Source organism: Capricornis sumatraensis, chromosome 1 (genome assembly GCF_032405125.1).
Source record: "Capricornis sumatraensis isolate serow.1 chromosome 1, serow.2, whole genome shotgun sequence".
Taxonomy (NCBI): Eukaryota; Metazoa; Chordata; class Mammalia; order Artiodactyla; family Bovidae; genus Capricornis; species Capricornis sumatraensis.
Window position 1 is genome coordinate 87,317,117 of NC_091069.1, and position 17,207 is coordinate 87,334,323.

Here is a 17,207-nt window from a genome sequence, read left to right on the forward strand (position 1 = left end):
AGCTGGGTTTTCTCCTATTTGCAGCCCCATGCAGTCCTAGCCAACCAACACCCAAACCGACTTCTAAACCTCATGTGACAGTTCAATGTTCAGGCATTCACATAAATGGCTAAAAGGTGATGTGGAATGTAGTAACTCCTGAGGACGTACCTACAGAGAAGCTAGCTGCAAGTCTTGTATGTTTTCCCTACGTACAGACAGACCAGAGGGTCTCGAAAGCTTGCAACAACTTAACAGAAAAGAACGTTGCCAGAAAACCCCGGATATCTCTTTGGGTCTCAGCATTCACTGAAATGACTTGAGAATTGTTAACTCAAGCAGAAAGCTGATGGGCTATAACAAAGCAAAGTACAAGTTGGTGAGGTTCCTGGTTGAGAAATGTCACCGACAAGAGAGCACTTTTAACCACTTCTGCACTTGAGAGTCTAGACGAGACAGGATGGTTCCACCCAGCAATTCTTGAAGAGAATCCCATTTTCTCAGTGGACACAGGGACAGAAGTATCATCTGTTCTTCTCAGAATCAACTTTATTAAGTCTGCTCTGTAATAAACATGTAGTGATCACAGTCTTGTAGAAGCTCTCAGTGTTCCACTTTCTGTTCCCCTCATGAATACACTCTCCAGCAACAAGTTTGGCTGGATAAGGAGAGTCTCTATGAGAAGTGGGGTAGCTGCTTTGTTTTGGGCTCTGAGACCAAATTGTGTAACTGTATCTCCTACTGTCAGTCCTGAAGGCAGTGACAGAGAAAGAACAGCCACTGGTTTCCACTGCTGCAAAAGTGTTCCAGGTTCAGTTTTAGGAAAACTGGATCACATGCATGTGAGTTAAAGATGGGAAGATGGGACTGCTTTCTCAGGGACCTTTTCTGGGTCATCCATGTTGAGGGCTAAGTTCTCTTTAAGAGACTGACTGACGTTAAATTTTGATTTGGCTGGCAATCAGGGCAACTCACACTAGTCTACATGAGGTTCTGCAGGCGGGCATGAGGTTTCTGTGGGTTATGACAGCTTAGCTCTTGCAAGCAACACCCAACCTGGTATCTGAAAACTCAGACGAGGAAGCAGTGATGAAGTCATGAACTAGCAGCTGAAACGAATATCCTACAGTCTGGAGGGGACCTCAGGGGACACAGGGGTGTGCCCGCAGAGCTGGAGTGAGACCTGCAAGCTGAGATGGGAAGCGTCTGCCCCAAGGGCAGGAGACTACGTGAACCCTGATGAAGCTGTCATCTGGTATCTTGCCCACGGTATCTTCCTTTGTTGGGCATCTTTCCATTTTTAGGAAGAAAGGAGAACCCCTTCTTATACCTCTGATTCCAAATATTAACAAGTTACTGACTACAGATATATAAGTATGTTTTCTGTGACCCAAATATTATTGACTGGAGATGTTTCAATATTCACTTACATAACAAATTGCTGGCCATAGGCGTTAGTTTCTACAAAAATCCCCCAGTCAATAGTGTGTTAACTTATTCTGTTTTTTACCAGTTCTTTCACTGGCGTTCATTCATTCTTTTTATTTCTATTCCAGCTCCCTCTCTCTTCTGTGCTATGCTTCTCTGCAACTTTAAAATATCAAAAATGAAAGAGAACTTTAAAAGCGTGAAAAAGAAAGAAGTGCTCTTCTATTTTCTCCCTTTATCGTCACCTACAGGGATGCTCAATCCTTCTTCATGAGTCCACTTCTAGACCTTGTTCTAAACCAGGCCAGATGAGAGTGTAAGTTAGGGACAGAGGGACCGACCAAGCATCCAAGGTGACCCAATCACTACAGGGATGCAATTCTTCTAGTTTTATTACCTATATATCATTTTGGGGCAATATTACAATAAAAGTATCCTAAGACTGGGCTTCCCAGGTGGCAGTAGTGGTTAAGAATCCACTTGCCAATGCAGGAGATGTTAGAGATGAGGTTTGATCTCTTGAGTCAGGAAGACCCCTGGAGGAGGGTATGGCAACCCCCTCCAGTATTCTTGCCCAGAGAATCCCAGGGAGAGAGGAGCCTGGAGGGCTATAGTCTGCATGGTCGCAAACAGTTGGACACAACTGAAGTGACTCAGCAGGACATGATCCTAAGATTAGAGAAGGCATTCTTCTAGATGTGAAGTACTCCATTGATCAGTGTTGCTGTCGACCTTCACTGGGAGGTGAAGAAAGCGATGGTTTGAATTTTAAGACTTTTTATCACTGCAACACAACTATGAATGGAAAGTTCTGAAAGCTCAATGATGGGGTAGGTGACTGATTTTAAAATATAAGATCATTCCAGGGACATGCTTATTCACAGATGTTAAGTGTAGCCTTTGGAATACTGAGCTAGGAAACAAAGTCTTAACATTTACGATAAAGGGTATCATTGAAGTATCCCTCAAGTTATATGCAATGAAAGGAAGAGTCACCTAGGCATACATTAATAAAGGAGAGGTCAAAGCCAGGTATACAGGGGGTGCTTCTTCCCATTTCCTGGTAGAATCGGCAGGGCCTCTGCTCATGTGCACTGACCTTGAGGCCTGGCTCTAAGAAATCAGTCCTTAGCACACAAAGGAGTCCCATTTCTAGGGACCTCTTGTTCTTTGCCTGGGCTGAACCTGAGTCCAGTTAGAGGTTAAATCTGGGCCAGTGGTCGTGGAGATGTCCTGTCCCCTAAACCAACCTCTGTATTTCTTCTCAGATCCTAAGATGGGCAGCAACTGAGGTACTTCTCACTTTAGCTAAAGCTTCCTAGGTTACATGTGCTTTTTAAACTTATTTTTTAAAAAATATTTATTTATTTGGCTACACTTGAAAGTAGCTGTGGCATCTGGGAGCTAGTTCGCTGACCGGGGAGGAACCTGGGCCCCCTGCATTCGGAGCATGGAGTCTTGGCCACTGGATCACCAGGGAAGTTCCTACATGTGCTTTTTTTCAAATGCTTTCCTTTCCAGGCACTCCTCTCACTCTGTCGTGATTTACTTAAAGGTGGAATACTAGACCGTTCAGCTCTTCTGGATTATTGCTTCATAAGACAGGAGTTGTGTCTGTTCTCATCAACCCCAGGATCGCCATGGCTCAATTCAGGCAGTCCCTAAGCACTTGTAAAATGAAGCTATAAATGGATTTAACTTCATGATTACCATTGAAAAGACCACTCAAAGTAGTTTTCATCAGGAGGATGGGAATAGTCATGGTCATACATTAACACAGAAACATTAGTAGGGTTTGTATCCAAGTAAAAGAGTTATGTTATATAATATAGCAGAGACTAGGGTATATAGGGTAAACAATCCGCCTGCAATGCAGGAGACCCAAGTTTGATTCCCTAGGTCAGGAAGAACCCCTGGAGAAGGGAATGGCTACCTACTCCAGTATTCTTGCCTGGAGAATTCCATGGACAGAAGAACCTGGTGGGCTAAGTCCATGGGGTTGCAAAGAGTTGGACACAACTAAGCGACTAACACTGTCATTTCCAGGGTATGTCCTAACAACATAACACATCTGAACTATTATACTAGAAAAGATGTCACACTAACTAAGCTTTTCAGATTAACATGGTTGAAAATTACACCAAAGACTCGGTACTAAGATACTACCTAGGCAGCAGGGCATGATGACAACAGCAAAAATGTGGCTATCCCTACAATTTCATCTGATGCAATTAAAAATATCATCAGTGTGAACCCAGGAAGATTTTGGACATCAACTACGCTGGTTATATAATGACAGAATAATAGATTCCAGTTGGTTGACTAGACAATCCAATGTAAAGAAACTAATCAAATCCAAGGCTGTATGTTTTACTGAGCAGAAATGCTCTAAGAATATACATTTAGAAAATAAATGATTATTGATTTAAGTTGAAAAGATAAAAGACTGAGCAACAGCAAAGCAACACTAGTGTGCTAGCTACTTGGTAATGATACATATACAAACTAAGTACCTTCTGGAAAAAAGTTATATATTCTGGTATTAATTAGAATTGCTACCTTAGTTGCAAGATCAGCAACTTATGTTTAAAAAGTCTGACAAAATTTCATTGTATTTGTTACATGACTATAAATTCATCTGCTAAGGGCAGATTATCTGAGGACTGGAAAAAAAAAAGAAAACAATAGTGCTCTTTGTGCATATGCAGTGCTGGTCGTTGAATACTTTCGGATCTTCACCACTGCAGATTTGAAAATGTGGGTGCTATGCATATTTTAGCAATTCTTCTGTTTAACAAAGTATCTTCATCAAACACATATATCTTACATTTTTCAAAGAATTTAATTTACACTCTTTTATCAATAATCGCTCTTCACATTTTGTAATGACAAACATGACTTTTCACAATAGCAAAATCATTTGGAATAATTTGGTGCCTCAGGACACTCTTGAGTCTGAGATTTAGGGTTAAGGGAAAAAAAAGGTAGAAAGAAACAATTTTCTGTTACTGTTTAAAGTCACCTCTGGTGCAAAGCACACTGATGGCATAAACATGTGATCGACAGAAGGGAGTGGATTTAGGAAGCCAGCTGCCTGGGTCACTTCTGTCTGGGATGCTGGTGACTGGGCCTGGTATGTTACCCCATGGGGCTCCACTCGGCCCACTGGTCTTGCAGGATGGCGAGGCTCGGGCTGTAGCCCCGGCCCTCCCTGCCCAGGGCCTCCCCGAGACGCAGCGCCGGTTACCTGGGCACTGTGGACAGCAGGAGTCCTGGGTGCGTGTGGGGTTCTGGCAGAGCAGCGGCGGGCACACCTCCGTCTCACACAGCACCCGCCCGCTGTGGCAAGTGCACTGGGTACAGGTGTCAATGTGCCACGTTTCTCCCTCCACAAAGTACTCTCCCCCAGGGGCGTGGCAAATGGAGGGCGTGCTGAGCTCTGGCTTCTGCACCACGAAGTCATCTGTGGAACGAGAAGATCCAAACACAGGAAATGACCCGGCTGCAGTCTCACCAGCTTGGGAAGAGCCCGGTGCTGTGGGCTTTGAGGGACAGAGGAGACGAACTGGTGGCTCCTACCCAGAGGATAGGGGAGAAAACATTCCATGCACAGAAACATAAGGCAGAAGGGCTATTCTTCAGAAATGGTTCAAGCCTGTCAACATGGAATGACAGAATCTGTCGAGACAATTAAATTACAGGGACTCTCACTGCTGAAGGAAACAGGAGCCTCTTAGGGGATGTCTGTGAATGAGTAGGATTGTCTAGAATAAATATCTCTCACTAACTGAATGCTCACTATGGTCCAGTTTCCATGTTTAGCACTTGACATGTGTTACTTCGTTTATTCCTTACACCAGCTGTGTGAACAGGTACTGTTACCCTATTTTACTTATGACAAAACTGAGAACTCAGAATATTAAGGGGAGACAAGGCATTTGAACCTAAGTTTATGCTTCTTTTCATCATGAATATGCCTACAGATTAAACAGAATTGCCAACTGATTTGTGCTTCATCCTCTTCATTATCTCTGGGGCCCTGAGTCCTTTTAGGCTCAGAAATAAGTCCTGCTGTTAAGCAGGACATACCCCACTATAGACCAGCTGTCAGCCCAGTGAGCAGGAATGCTTTTTCAGAATTTACAGTGTGAAACCTCACCTGAGACTAAACATTTGGTGATATGATCAAGAGAGGTAAACGCTCAGAGGTTGATGGCAAGTATGAGCTCTTTTTCCCCAGTGGAGGGGGGATTTGGAGCTCCTGGTGAGATGATAATGATAGAGAGCGAATTTAATGCTGAAAATGTCTCAAGAGGCACTGGGAGTTGCCCTGAAGTTGTGCTGGGGAAATGAGAAGTATGAAGATATTAACCGTGTTCATATCATCCAAACACAACAGGCGTTTCAAGAAGGTGCTGACAGTGGGGAACCCTGCGGAGCAGCCGTCTGCAGACACTGCGGCGGGCTCATGCCTGGAGCTCAGCAGAGATCGGGCCCCAGAAGAACTACCCTGTTTGTGCAGAGATACTCAGAGCTGACATCTCCTAAGAACTCATGGGCTGTGTCTTTCAAAGCAGTGTTCAGCCTGAGAGTTAGCAATACTGAGGAGATAAAGTGGTGTGGGCTCAGGTCCAGCTAAGAAGGTAACTTTTAAGACAGCTTTGTCTCCAGGGAGCTAGTAAAGACTGGAACTTTGACCAGTGTACATACCACAGAAAACTGACATCAGCCAACGCTTATGTGCATAAACAACTGGGCCAGACATTCTAGTATAGGAGGGAAGTAGAGAGGAAGATAATTAGAATAAAAATTGGGCTGGTATGAGATAAAAGTACATTTCTCATGGCTTACAGGAAAAGATAAAATTGTTCCAAAGAGTATCACTGCACTAATGTTGGAGAGAGGCTCCCTTTGGAAAGGACTTGCAGAGGGTTGAGAGTTGCTGCCCTTTTAAATGTGGACGACTAGGGAAAATGGTCAGATGAAAAATGACACGTGTCTGCAGGTGCCTTACTCTGTGATTTCCTTTGCTATATACATCCATGTGCCTCAAGGCAAAACATGAGTGACCAGATGTGATAGAAAAACTCAAAGGTAGAAAAAAGTAAAAGGTAGAAGGCAAGAGAGATAGGGGAAAAAAATCTGAGAAACCGTATCATCTAGTGAATCTTCTATCATAAGAGTTCAGAGGTTGCTCACTTATCTCAGAAGGAAAAATAGCTGATCTTTGAATAGAAGATAGGAGAAAATACTCTTTAAAGTAGGAGTAGGAGTCCGTGAATGTATCAGTGCTGGGGTATCTATTCAGAAAGATCCATACATGGCAACTTACTAAAGATTTTTGGAAGAAAACATACCTACACATCTATATATGTCAATACCTATATGTTTTTGTATGTGCATATCTAGCTAGTCACTCATTCACAATTACACACCAATAATTCTGTGTATGTTTGCATAAGAACTTCTCATCTCTCTGTAATAGAGAAAACTACATTTGGTTTCACTGACTTTCCATGCTCAAGTCAGTCATCTGTTCTCAGTAATATCTTTGCATTTCCACCAGTTAAGAGTTCTTCATTGAGTACCAACTTTAGCAAAGACCCAGATGCAGGCCACACTCTATACTCTCATGCTCATAGCTAAAGCATGAGGGTCTTCACTGGAATAAATGAGTTTTCTTTCCCCTAAGAGTCAAATCAGTTCTGTCTCATTAGATTTGTTCATTTATCTTCTGTTTCAGTAGACGCTGCTGGTTTTTCATATTTAACTAGCAAAACATGAACCAGGAAAGTTTTGATACACAGCACATCTGGCTTAACCAGGGGAAACAAAAGAAACTTTGTCATCCGGCCCACTAATAAAGGGGCAGGAAGGCTGCCTAGAAATTTCCTTAGTTATCAAGGTATGTAGAATCTCAGGGCTGAAAAAGACTTCCAGCGCCCCTCTGCCCACTCCCACCCTGGCAGGCAAAGCAGGTGCAGACCAAAGTGCTAGTGTGTGGTACCTTCCCTCCCAGGCTGAGCCTGCCTCGCTGTCAATGGCCCAGGTCTCAGGTTCTTGAGTGTACCTACTGCACAGGCAAAGAGAGATACAGAACCAGGACTGACCAGGGGAAATACCATCACTACTCCAAACAGTACATTTCAACTTTAAAAGAAATCTGATGCAAGACTCAGGAGACTTCATATCTCTCTGATGTACTATTTTACTTTGGTTAAGAGAGTTAATCTTTGTGTCTGAAAATCTGCCTGAGTTTATTTTTCCCTAACTCAGCAGCCTCCACTTAGTGGAAGAATTAATAAATATAAAACTGTGCTGAGCTCTTTGCTTGTAAGGCACTAGATGAGGTATTATCGTAATAATTACTGTTATGGACAACCATAATTTGGAGCACTGTGAATTATAAATTGGTTCTACTAACTTATCTTGATGAGCATTATTATAATTTTAAATGTTTTGGATATGTGATCACTCTAAACATCTCCATTTGCCAAAAATGCCATATATCTTATCAGTTAGGAATTAAAAAAAGCAATAGCCACAGATTTCAGTAATTCTCTCCCTCTCAATTATTACTTTATAAATAAGAAACTTTCATGGAATAAAATCAACACCAAGCCCCTCCAATAAACTAACACATTCAGCCTCAATACACTATCCATAAAGTGGAGGGCTGGAGTTTTAAGTCAGGCAAATTTGGCCTTGGAATGTGGAATGAAGCAGGGCAAAGACTAACACAGTTTTGCCGAGAAAATGCACTGGTCATAGCAAACACCCTCTTCAAACAACATAGAAGACTACACATGGACATCACCAGATGGTCAACACCGAAATCAGATTGATTATATTCTTTGCAGCCAAAGATGGAGAAGCTCTATACAGTCAACAAAAACAAGACCAGGAGCTGACTGTGGCTCAGATCATGAACTCCTTATTACCAAATTCAGACTGAAATTGAAGAAAGTAGGGAAAACTGCTAGACCATTCAGGTGTGACCTAAATCAACTCCCTTATGATTATACAGTGGAAGTGAGAAATAGATTTAAGGGCCTAGATCTGATAGATAGAGTGCCTGATGAACTATGGAATGAGGTTTGTGACATTGTACAGCAGACAGGGATCAAGACCATGCCCATGGAAAAGAAATGCAAGAAAGCAAAATGGCTGTCTAAGGAAGCCTTACAAATAGCTGTGAAAAGAAGAGAGGCGAAAAGCAAAGGAGAAAAGGAAAGATATAGGCATCTAAATGCAGAGTTCCAAAGAATAGCAAGAAGAGATAAGAAAGCCTTCCTCAGCGATCAGTGCAAAGAAATAGAGGAAAACAACAGATTGGGAAAGACTAGAGATCTCTTCAAGAAAATTAGAGATATCAAGGAAACATTTCATGCAAAGATGGGCTCGATAAAGGACAGAAATGGTATGGGCCTAACAGAAGCAGAAGATATTAAGAAGAGGTGGCAAGAATACAAAGAAGAACTGTACAAAAAAGATCTTCAAGACCAAGATAGCCATGATGATGTGATCACTAATCTAGAACCAGACATCTTGGAATGTGAAGTCAAGTGGGCCTTAGAAAGCATCACTACAAACAAAACTAGTGGAAGTGATGGAATTTTAATTGAGCTGTTTCAAATCCTGAAAGATGATGCTGTGAAAGTGCTGCACTCAATATGCCAGCAAATTTGGAAAACTCAGCAGTGGCCACAGGACTGGAAAAGGTCAGTTTTCATTCCAATTCCAAAGAAAGGCAATGCCAAAGAACGCTCAAACTACCGCACAATTGCACTCATCTCACATGCTAGTAAAGTAATGCTCAAAATTCTCCAAGCCAGGCTTTAGCAATACGTGAACCGTGAACTCCCTGACGTTCAAGCTGGTTTTAGAAAAGGCAGGAGAACTAGAGATCAAATTGCCAATATCTGCTGGATCATGGAAAAAGCAAGAGAGTTCCAGAAAAACATCTATTTCTGCTTTATTGACTCTGCCAAAGCCTTGGACTGTGTGGATCACAATAAACTGTGGAAAATTCTGAAAGAGATGGGAATACCAGACCACCTGACCTGCCTCTTGAGAAATCTGTATGCAGGTCAGGAAGCAACAGTTAGAACTGGACATGGAACAACAGACTGGTTCCAAATAGGAAAAGGAGTACATCACGGCTGTATATTGTCACCCTGCTTATTTAACTTCTATGCAGAGTACATCATGAGAAACGCTGGACTGGAAGAAACACAAGCTGGAATGAAGATTGCTGGGAGAAATATCAATAACCTCAGATATGCAGATGACACCACCCTTATGGCAGAAAGTGAAGAGGAGCTAAAAAGCCTCTTGATGAAAGTGAAAGAGGACAGTAAAAAAGTTGGCCTAAAGCTCAACATTCAGAAAATGAAGATCATGGCATCCAGTCCCATCACTTCATGGGAAATAGATGGGGAAACAGTGGAAATGGTGTCAGACTTTATTTTTTTGGGCTCCAAAATCACTGTAGATGGTGACTGCAGCCATGAAATTAAAAGACGCTTACTCCTTGGAAGAAAAGTTATGACCAACCTAGATAGCATATTCAAAAGCAGAGACATTACTTTGCCAACTAAGGTCAGTCTAGTCAAGGCTATGGTTTTTCCTGTGGTCATGTATGGATGTGAGAGTTGGACTGTGAAGAAGGCTGAACGCCGAAGAATTGATGCTTTTGAACTGTGGTGCTGGAGAAGACTCTTGAGAGTCCCTTGGACTGCAAGGAGATCCAACCAGTCCATTCTGAAGGAGATCAGTCCTGGGATTTCTTTGGAAGGAATGATGCTAAAGCTGCAACTCCAGTACTTTGGCCACCTCATGAGAAGAGTTGACTCACTGGAAAAATGTCTGATGCTGGGAGGGATTGGGGGCAGGAAGAGAAGGGGACAACAGAGGACAAGATGGCTGGATGGCATCACTGACTCGATGGACGTGAATCTGAGTGAACTCCAGGAGTCGGTGATGGGGAGGGAGCCCTGGCGTGCTGCGATTCATGGGGTCGCAAAGAGTCGGACACGACTGAGCAACTGAACTGAACTGAAGCCCACAAACCTTTATACAAATGGAGTTCAAGGACCAATCAGTAAAACGGAGTTCAAACCTTCAAAATTTAGGGGAGTGCTTTTAGAGCTCTAGAATAGTCTAGTGGTTTCTGGCTAATCATCTATCATGCCCTGTTGATGCTTGTGGCTACTGCTGATGAAAACCAGAGAGTTGAAATGTGTTCCAGGGGTCGTCCCCTGCACTCCCCCCAGAGTTAAGAGAGGTGATGAGGCCCCAGGAGGTGGAAGTCGCTTGCTTAGGGAGCGAACGACATCAGCCAGCCTTTACCTGAGCATGACGGGCAGCACCGTCCCGGGTGGATGGTGGGGTTGCCACAGGCAGGCACAGGGCAGGTGATCAGAGCGCACATCTCCCGTCCGCTGTGACAGTAGCATTCCCGACACCCATCATGCCAGCTCTCCTCATTTTTATGATGGTGGCCATCCATGGACAGACATGTGCCTGACAGGACGGGTGGCCCGGCGGAGGCAGAGACCTCTGGACAGACAGAAGGCAGCCTGGTAAAGAAGCAACTACTGCACAGGAGAAACAGCCCGCAGTGTCTCTACAGGCAACGCTACCCAGTCACCGAAACATCCCGTCTACATAGCACAGCTTGTGATACGGGAAAGGATCATGAAAATAATTCATGTAAATACGCCCTCAACTTTGAAAAATGGGAGAAAAAACCCCTTACAAATCCGCGTCTCTCCTACTGGAAGGCTTATGACTGAATTTTCCTCCTTTCATTCTACATTCTCTTATGTGCTCAGCCTGTCCAACTCAGCCTGTCCCGCCAGGCTCCTCTATCCATGGGATTTTCTACAACCAAGTGGGGTGGGCAGTGGGGGCTACAGTCCGCGGAGTTGCAAGAGATGGTTCCCTAGAGAGTGATGGTGTTGTCAGAGCAGACAATGACTAGTGAAACTGTTTCCCTGACAGGCTGTCTTCTTCCTGGTTTCTGGGGAAAGGACACGCTCTGGCACTTACCTCTGCACTTGCAGATGAGACAGCCGTGACTGTCCTTCTGGAAACCCAGGGAGCAGATCTTACTGCACCGGAGCTCTGGGCATTTCTTGCAGCGACAGATGTCACAGCCATGCTTATTCTTCCTGGGTGATTAAAATTTTGTCAGAGGTCAGAAAATCCTAAAGTCTCAAATGACGTCCAAGAAGCAGAGTGACTTGACCTTCTTCTCTCACGACCCCCTGGAGGGATGCGTAATTAGCTCCCTGGGGCCATGACCACCATCCACTCATGGCCTAGGGTTAGAATTGCCCAAGCACTGAGTGTCTCTAGGATATGACTATCAGAATCTCAATGACATGACTGTTGACTTGATTAGGAAAAGAGGTACCAAGTACAAAAAGAGATGAATGTGGAACTCCATGAATAAGAAGGTGAAGGACATATGGCTGGTCAATGTTGTAGGCCAGCATTAAAGGCAGAAGTCCTCCTTTTGTTAGGGCCACTGCCTTCCTTTCTTCTCTTAAGAAATTTCAGATACCAGTAAACATTTTTTTGAGATATCTATAGAATCTCGTAGTTGACAGACGGAGAGCTAAAGGACACACAGACATGATGAAGAATGAAACATCTGAGAAGTTCTACAGTCAATGTCCAATAATTATTTCATTAATCAGTAAAGAATACAAATTGAAAAATGCTCCACCTATGGGGCATGACTGAAGCACAGAGAATAAAGGAAAATGGCTGGATGAATATTTTTTTTTCCCTTTAATAAACTAGAGTGCCTAAATTTTGTGCTGATCAGGAAGATGATATTAAATAAATATGTGCTTATTAAAATATCACCATGGTTCAAGTGAACCAAAAAATTCTTAGCAACGATTCCTTGTTTTCTCTAAAAGGAGAATGATCTTCTCTTACAAAAGGCATTCATCTGCTCTCCTCTTCCTTCTGTTCACTATCTGCAGCTCCAGGTCCTCTCTTAGACTTAACATCTCCTCCATACGCTTTGCCCTAGCTGGGCTTCCTGGGCACAGAGGAGGAGGAGTTAAGTCTAGCTGCGTTCAGGTTTCATCCCAGGGAGCCCTAAGTGGCAACAGTGGTGCTCAACTAAAAACAAATAAATAAATGAACCCTGTTTTTTCTTATGTTGGACAAATTAAGAGATTCTAAAAGAAGACAGCCCTGTGGGAAACGTTGGTATATGACTGCGCAAGTGACAAACTACAATCTGCTAAGTGAAATGAGAACTAACACCAGGGTTTACATATTTACGTCAATATAATGAAAACAATGAATGAAATGAATGGTTCATACTCATGTCATGGACTGTGCCATTTTTGAGCCTTAACAAGTCTTTAATGGATTTGTTTGCACACTCATTTATTCACCCTTCCATTCCTTCTCTCCACCCCCCTCCCTCGTGTAAACATTTGCTGCATAAACACAGTAATGATCCACTCAGCAGGTGTACAGGAGCATTAACCTAATACTCCCATGTGGTGTCTGGCCAAGATTTCTCCTTCAGAGGCTGTCCTTGAAACACACGTGCTAGCCATTCATTTGCCTACAGCACTCAACTTGGTCCTCCTTGAATGTGTTTAATGACAGGAATACCAAGTGGAATCTACAATCCTCTAAGAGATTCCTCTCCAAAATGAAGTTTGGACTTGAGGGCAGCCTGGGTTCTGAACTGTTATAATGCTGTAGCAAAAGGTTGTAGGTACTATTATGATAACAATCCTTTATTCTACATTAGCAATTAAGCTAAGAAATAACTCTACTTTTATTAGTATTGCATTCATATTTTAGGATTAAGAATACTGATGATTTATTAGTTAACTGGGGAATTTTAAAGAATAATGTCTCCAACTTAATTATCCAATTAAAATTAAGGTTCCCCTCTCCCTGTTAAACATGAATTTCCAGGGGAAAGAATAAAAACAATGCCATTTAGGTACTGGGTAAGAGATGATGGCTCCAAGTCCCTTATACTACCAGCATTATATAAACATATCATATTGGAAAGGGAGAGAGACTAAAATGGAAGGAACCAAGGCAGGAATGAGAAAGAAAAACTCTGAAAGGCTATTTTTAAGGAACCAATTTGACACATGCAGAAGGAGATGCTAAGACAGACAGTAAAGTAACAAATGTGAACTATCTATTTTCCCCCAAGAATAATCTGAGTGTTCATGGGGTTTGAGTCAATCAAGAATATTTTAAAATATAAGTCATAATTCTTATCTCCAAGGAAATTCATAGAATCTACTGCTACTGAAAAAAAAGCATAGTGTAAACTGTAGAGAAGCATCAAGGTAAGGTAGGGAGGCAGGTAAGGATGCTCCATATTGCAAATCAGCAGCTTGAGAGCTACTGATTCATCCTAACGTATGGATTAAACAGGTTATCACAAAACAGTTGCTGGGACAGCTGTGCAAAGCTGAAGGGCTTACATCTCCGGGACCTCACGACAGGTCCACTCCCTTTGGCAGTGCCCAAAGGCCCTGCCTATGAGGAGATTTCACCCAACAGGCCCAAAGGGCAGTGTCAAAACAAGGCTCTGGCCTGTCTTCCAAGAAGAGTAAAACCTGATTCCTATCCTTGGACATACCTCCTCTCCCCACTTTCTGATTCCTCTAACAAAACAAGCATAGACTCTTTGGACTTCAGTACATCGCTGATTTGCTCACAAACACCCAAGAACAGCCTCCAAAAATACATAACGCACTTCGTCAAGTTACAGACAAGTGAGAAGAGCTCTTCCGACTGAGAAATACGTACAGGTATCCGAACGGACAATGCTTTTCGCAGACCGTGGGTCTGCACTTCCTGGGGCGCGGGCGGCACTGACAGGTCTCACAGCCATGGGCGTCGGTCAGGAAGCCGAAGGCGCAGTTCAAGGTGCAGCCTCGCTTGAGGCCGGTGCAGAGCTCCTCCCCTGTGGAGACACACGGACAGCACGTTTCCTCCAAAGATGAAGGGGCCAGAGCACATCCGACGCCTCAACGCCTCCCCTCCCCTTCCAGTCTTCCACAGATGTGAAGTTCTCAGTTCTACCACAGCATCAGCAATGGTTAAAAACGACAGATGGTGCCACTTCATGTTTATCGTGGTTATCGGAATGTAACTTCACGTTTTGGTACTCATATACAGAATAAAGTTCAACTCTGAAAAACAGTTTCTGACGTTACTCCAGTCTAGGGCCTAAGAGCAGGCTGACAATTACTATTTAAGATGTGGATAAAACGGAGTGTGCTTTCTCATGAAATCGGTTCTTCCTGGTCACTTCAAACCACTGATGACTATTTATTATTCAAATGTGAGAACTGGAAGCTTACACCTCAAATTTCATTATGCATTTTGCTCCTACTGTGTGCCGATGAGAAGCACATTCACACGTTTACTGTTATGAGTTTCAGATGTTACTGCATAACACTGTGTACTGTATGGAGCATAAAGGACTGCTTACCTTCAAGAGGTATATTTCTAATAACTAATACAAAGTGAAATAATCAGTGTTTCAACTAGATACTTTTTCCCCATTGCTGAAAAATATTCAGCTATTTAGATATACTTGGCTAACTGACAAAAAATGTATGTGCCAAAGAAATATCTAGATTAATGTTTATCCACTATTTGAAATGTTCAAACTCTCCCCTGTTGGCAGAACCTGGAGTGATGGTTAACTGTCCTCTGAGTCAGTCATAACTTATTGTAGAAGAGGGGAAAAGAGGGAAGATGAAATGGTGGGTGGCACAAGAAACTGCTATTAGCTTAAGGGAAATCTAAAGAAATTTAAAAGGTATGACACAGGGATTACAAGAGTAACATAAGTGATAAAAATGTTACGGTAAATAAGAAAAGCATGCTTAGTGATGTAACTAAACAAAGTTGAGATTTGTCTAAATTAAATGAAGAATTTGAAAGATAATCAAATTTGAAGAAGCAGATATGCTGATGGCGAAAGTGTGGCAATGTTTAATCAGTGTTCTGTGTGGACTGGTAAAACGGGAACCAGAGACTACTTTTGTTGGATAAATGCATTTATGTGGATATCCTTTGAGCATCCACGTTGTAAATAATGTACACGTTACTGGGAAAAATAGAACCCATGTCCCTTCCACACACAAATCTTTTAATCTAAATTTAATCCTTGCTGCTGCTTAGTTGCTTCAGTCGTGTCTGACTCGTGTGACCCTATGGACTGCAGCCCGCCAGGCTCCTCTGTCCATGGGACTCTCTAAGCAAGAGAAATAGAGTGGGTTGCCACGCCCTCCTCCAGGGGATATTCCCAACTCAGGGATTGAACCTGGGTCTCCTGCATTGCAGGCAGATTCTTTACCACTGAGCCACCAGGGAAGCCCCCAGATTTAAACCTTAACTACAATTAAATAGGTGAAATGGGTTCATGTTTTACATAAATATTTTAAGATAGCATCTTCTGTGAATCTTAGCTGGCAACACTTGATATTTAATATGCTATCTTTTAAAAAGGATAATGTGACTTATGGTATAATTTTCTAGTTTGTCATCATCATAAACCTTTCATTACACATATTTAATGTAACCTCATGGGTCTGTATCACACAGTGAAGCAACTGATTACTAATTTGCATCCTTAAAAGCAACATTCTAAATGGCTCATTTAAAATTTTATAATTATATGACTTGAAAGGTCATCATTGCTTCTCCATTATTATAGGGATGATGAAGGAGGAAGAAGACCTTCATAGCTACACTTCTCTCTCTGACACCAAGATCTAAGTTGTGAATTCATTTTTTTTTAATTGCAGAAATTTTAAGTCTTGACATCAAGTACATTATGTTGGGAAATCCATGAATTAGAAACACCCTGAGAACATCCCTGGGGACTGAATTCCTTGAAACTCTGAGCCTGAGCACCTCTGTGCTTTCATTTTTCTGGTGATCCTGTAAGGACAAGGAGTTTTCCCATAGATCTTAAATTTATTGGGTTGGCCAAAATATTTGTTCAGGTTTAACCGGAAAGACCTGAACACACTTTCTGGCCAACTCAGTAGAATGGGCTTTCATCCTTAAAAGCTGTTGCATCACTAAGCTTAAAAATTTTGAAAGAAACTAAGTTTGTCTTTACCTCAGCTTTGTAGTAGAAGGGAACTTCAAGCAAAGGCTGCTAAGTTTAAACAAAAATACAGGACATTCGTTGTCTTCAGACTGGCTGTGACTTCTTGAGCAGGTTGCCACTGTGGTGCCCTGACTTGGGACAGCTCATCAGCCTGCTATCTCATTTCCCTCCCCAGAAGAAAGGAAGGTGCTATCATGGTGTTCAGCATGGAGTGAGCACTCAAGTACTTGCTAAGGGACTGAACCCATCAAAATTCTTGCTATTTACTCCTCCACTCTCATCAAGACTGACAGGCTCATAGAAAATGGGATGAAAAAACTTAGTATAAAAAAACTTTAATGATACTGGAACTTGCTCAATGTCTCCAAATATCATCTAACTCGGAAATAGGAAAAAAAAAAAAAAAGAAATAGGGAACATTAAAGATTTCAAAGTATTCCTAGATCTATGTATCAATTATGAACTTTTCTTCAGAGAAGAATAACTTTAAGGCAAACATTTTACAAGAAGAGTAGAACAGATACATTAGAAATATCTTATTTATAGATGGGTAGGGTTTATAGGTTTGTTTCAAAAACTTCAGTAGAAAGAATGGTGGAAGTGAAGTTGCTCAGTCATGTCTGACTCTTTGTGACACCATGGACTATAGCCCACCAGGCTC

General features: G+C 42.3%; 1 protein-coding gene across 1 annotated transcript in view; it reads right to left on the reverse strand.

Annotated features, from left to right (window-relative positions):
• Positions 1 to 17,207, reverse strand: part of CRIM1 (cysteine rich transmembrane BMP regulator 1) — a 208,434-nt gene that overhangs the window by 33,876 nt on the left and 157,351 nt on the right. Inside the window, exons 9-12 of the mRNA XM_068966792.1 lie at positions 14,224 to 14,380; positions 11,461 to 11,582; positions 10,759 to 10,968; positions 4,655 to 4,870 (exon numbers count right to left, since the gene is read on the reverse strand). Of these exons, the coding sequence (XP_068822893.1) occupies positions 4,655 to 4,870; positions 10,759 to 10,968; positions 11,461 to 11,582; positions 14,224 to 14,380 (705 nt within the window). The remainder of the gene's footprint in view (positions 1 to 4,654; positions 4,871 to 10,758; positions 10,969 to 11,460; positions 11,583 to 14,223; positions 14,381 to 17,207) is intronic.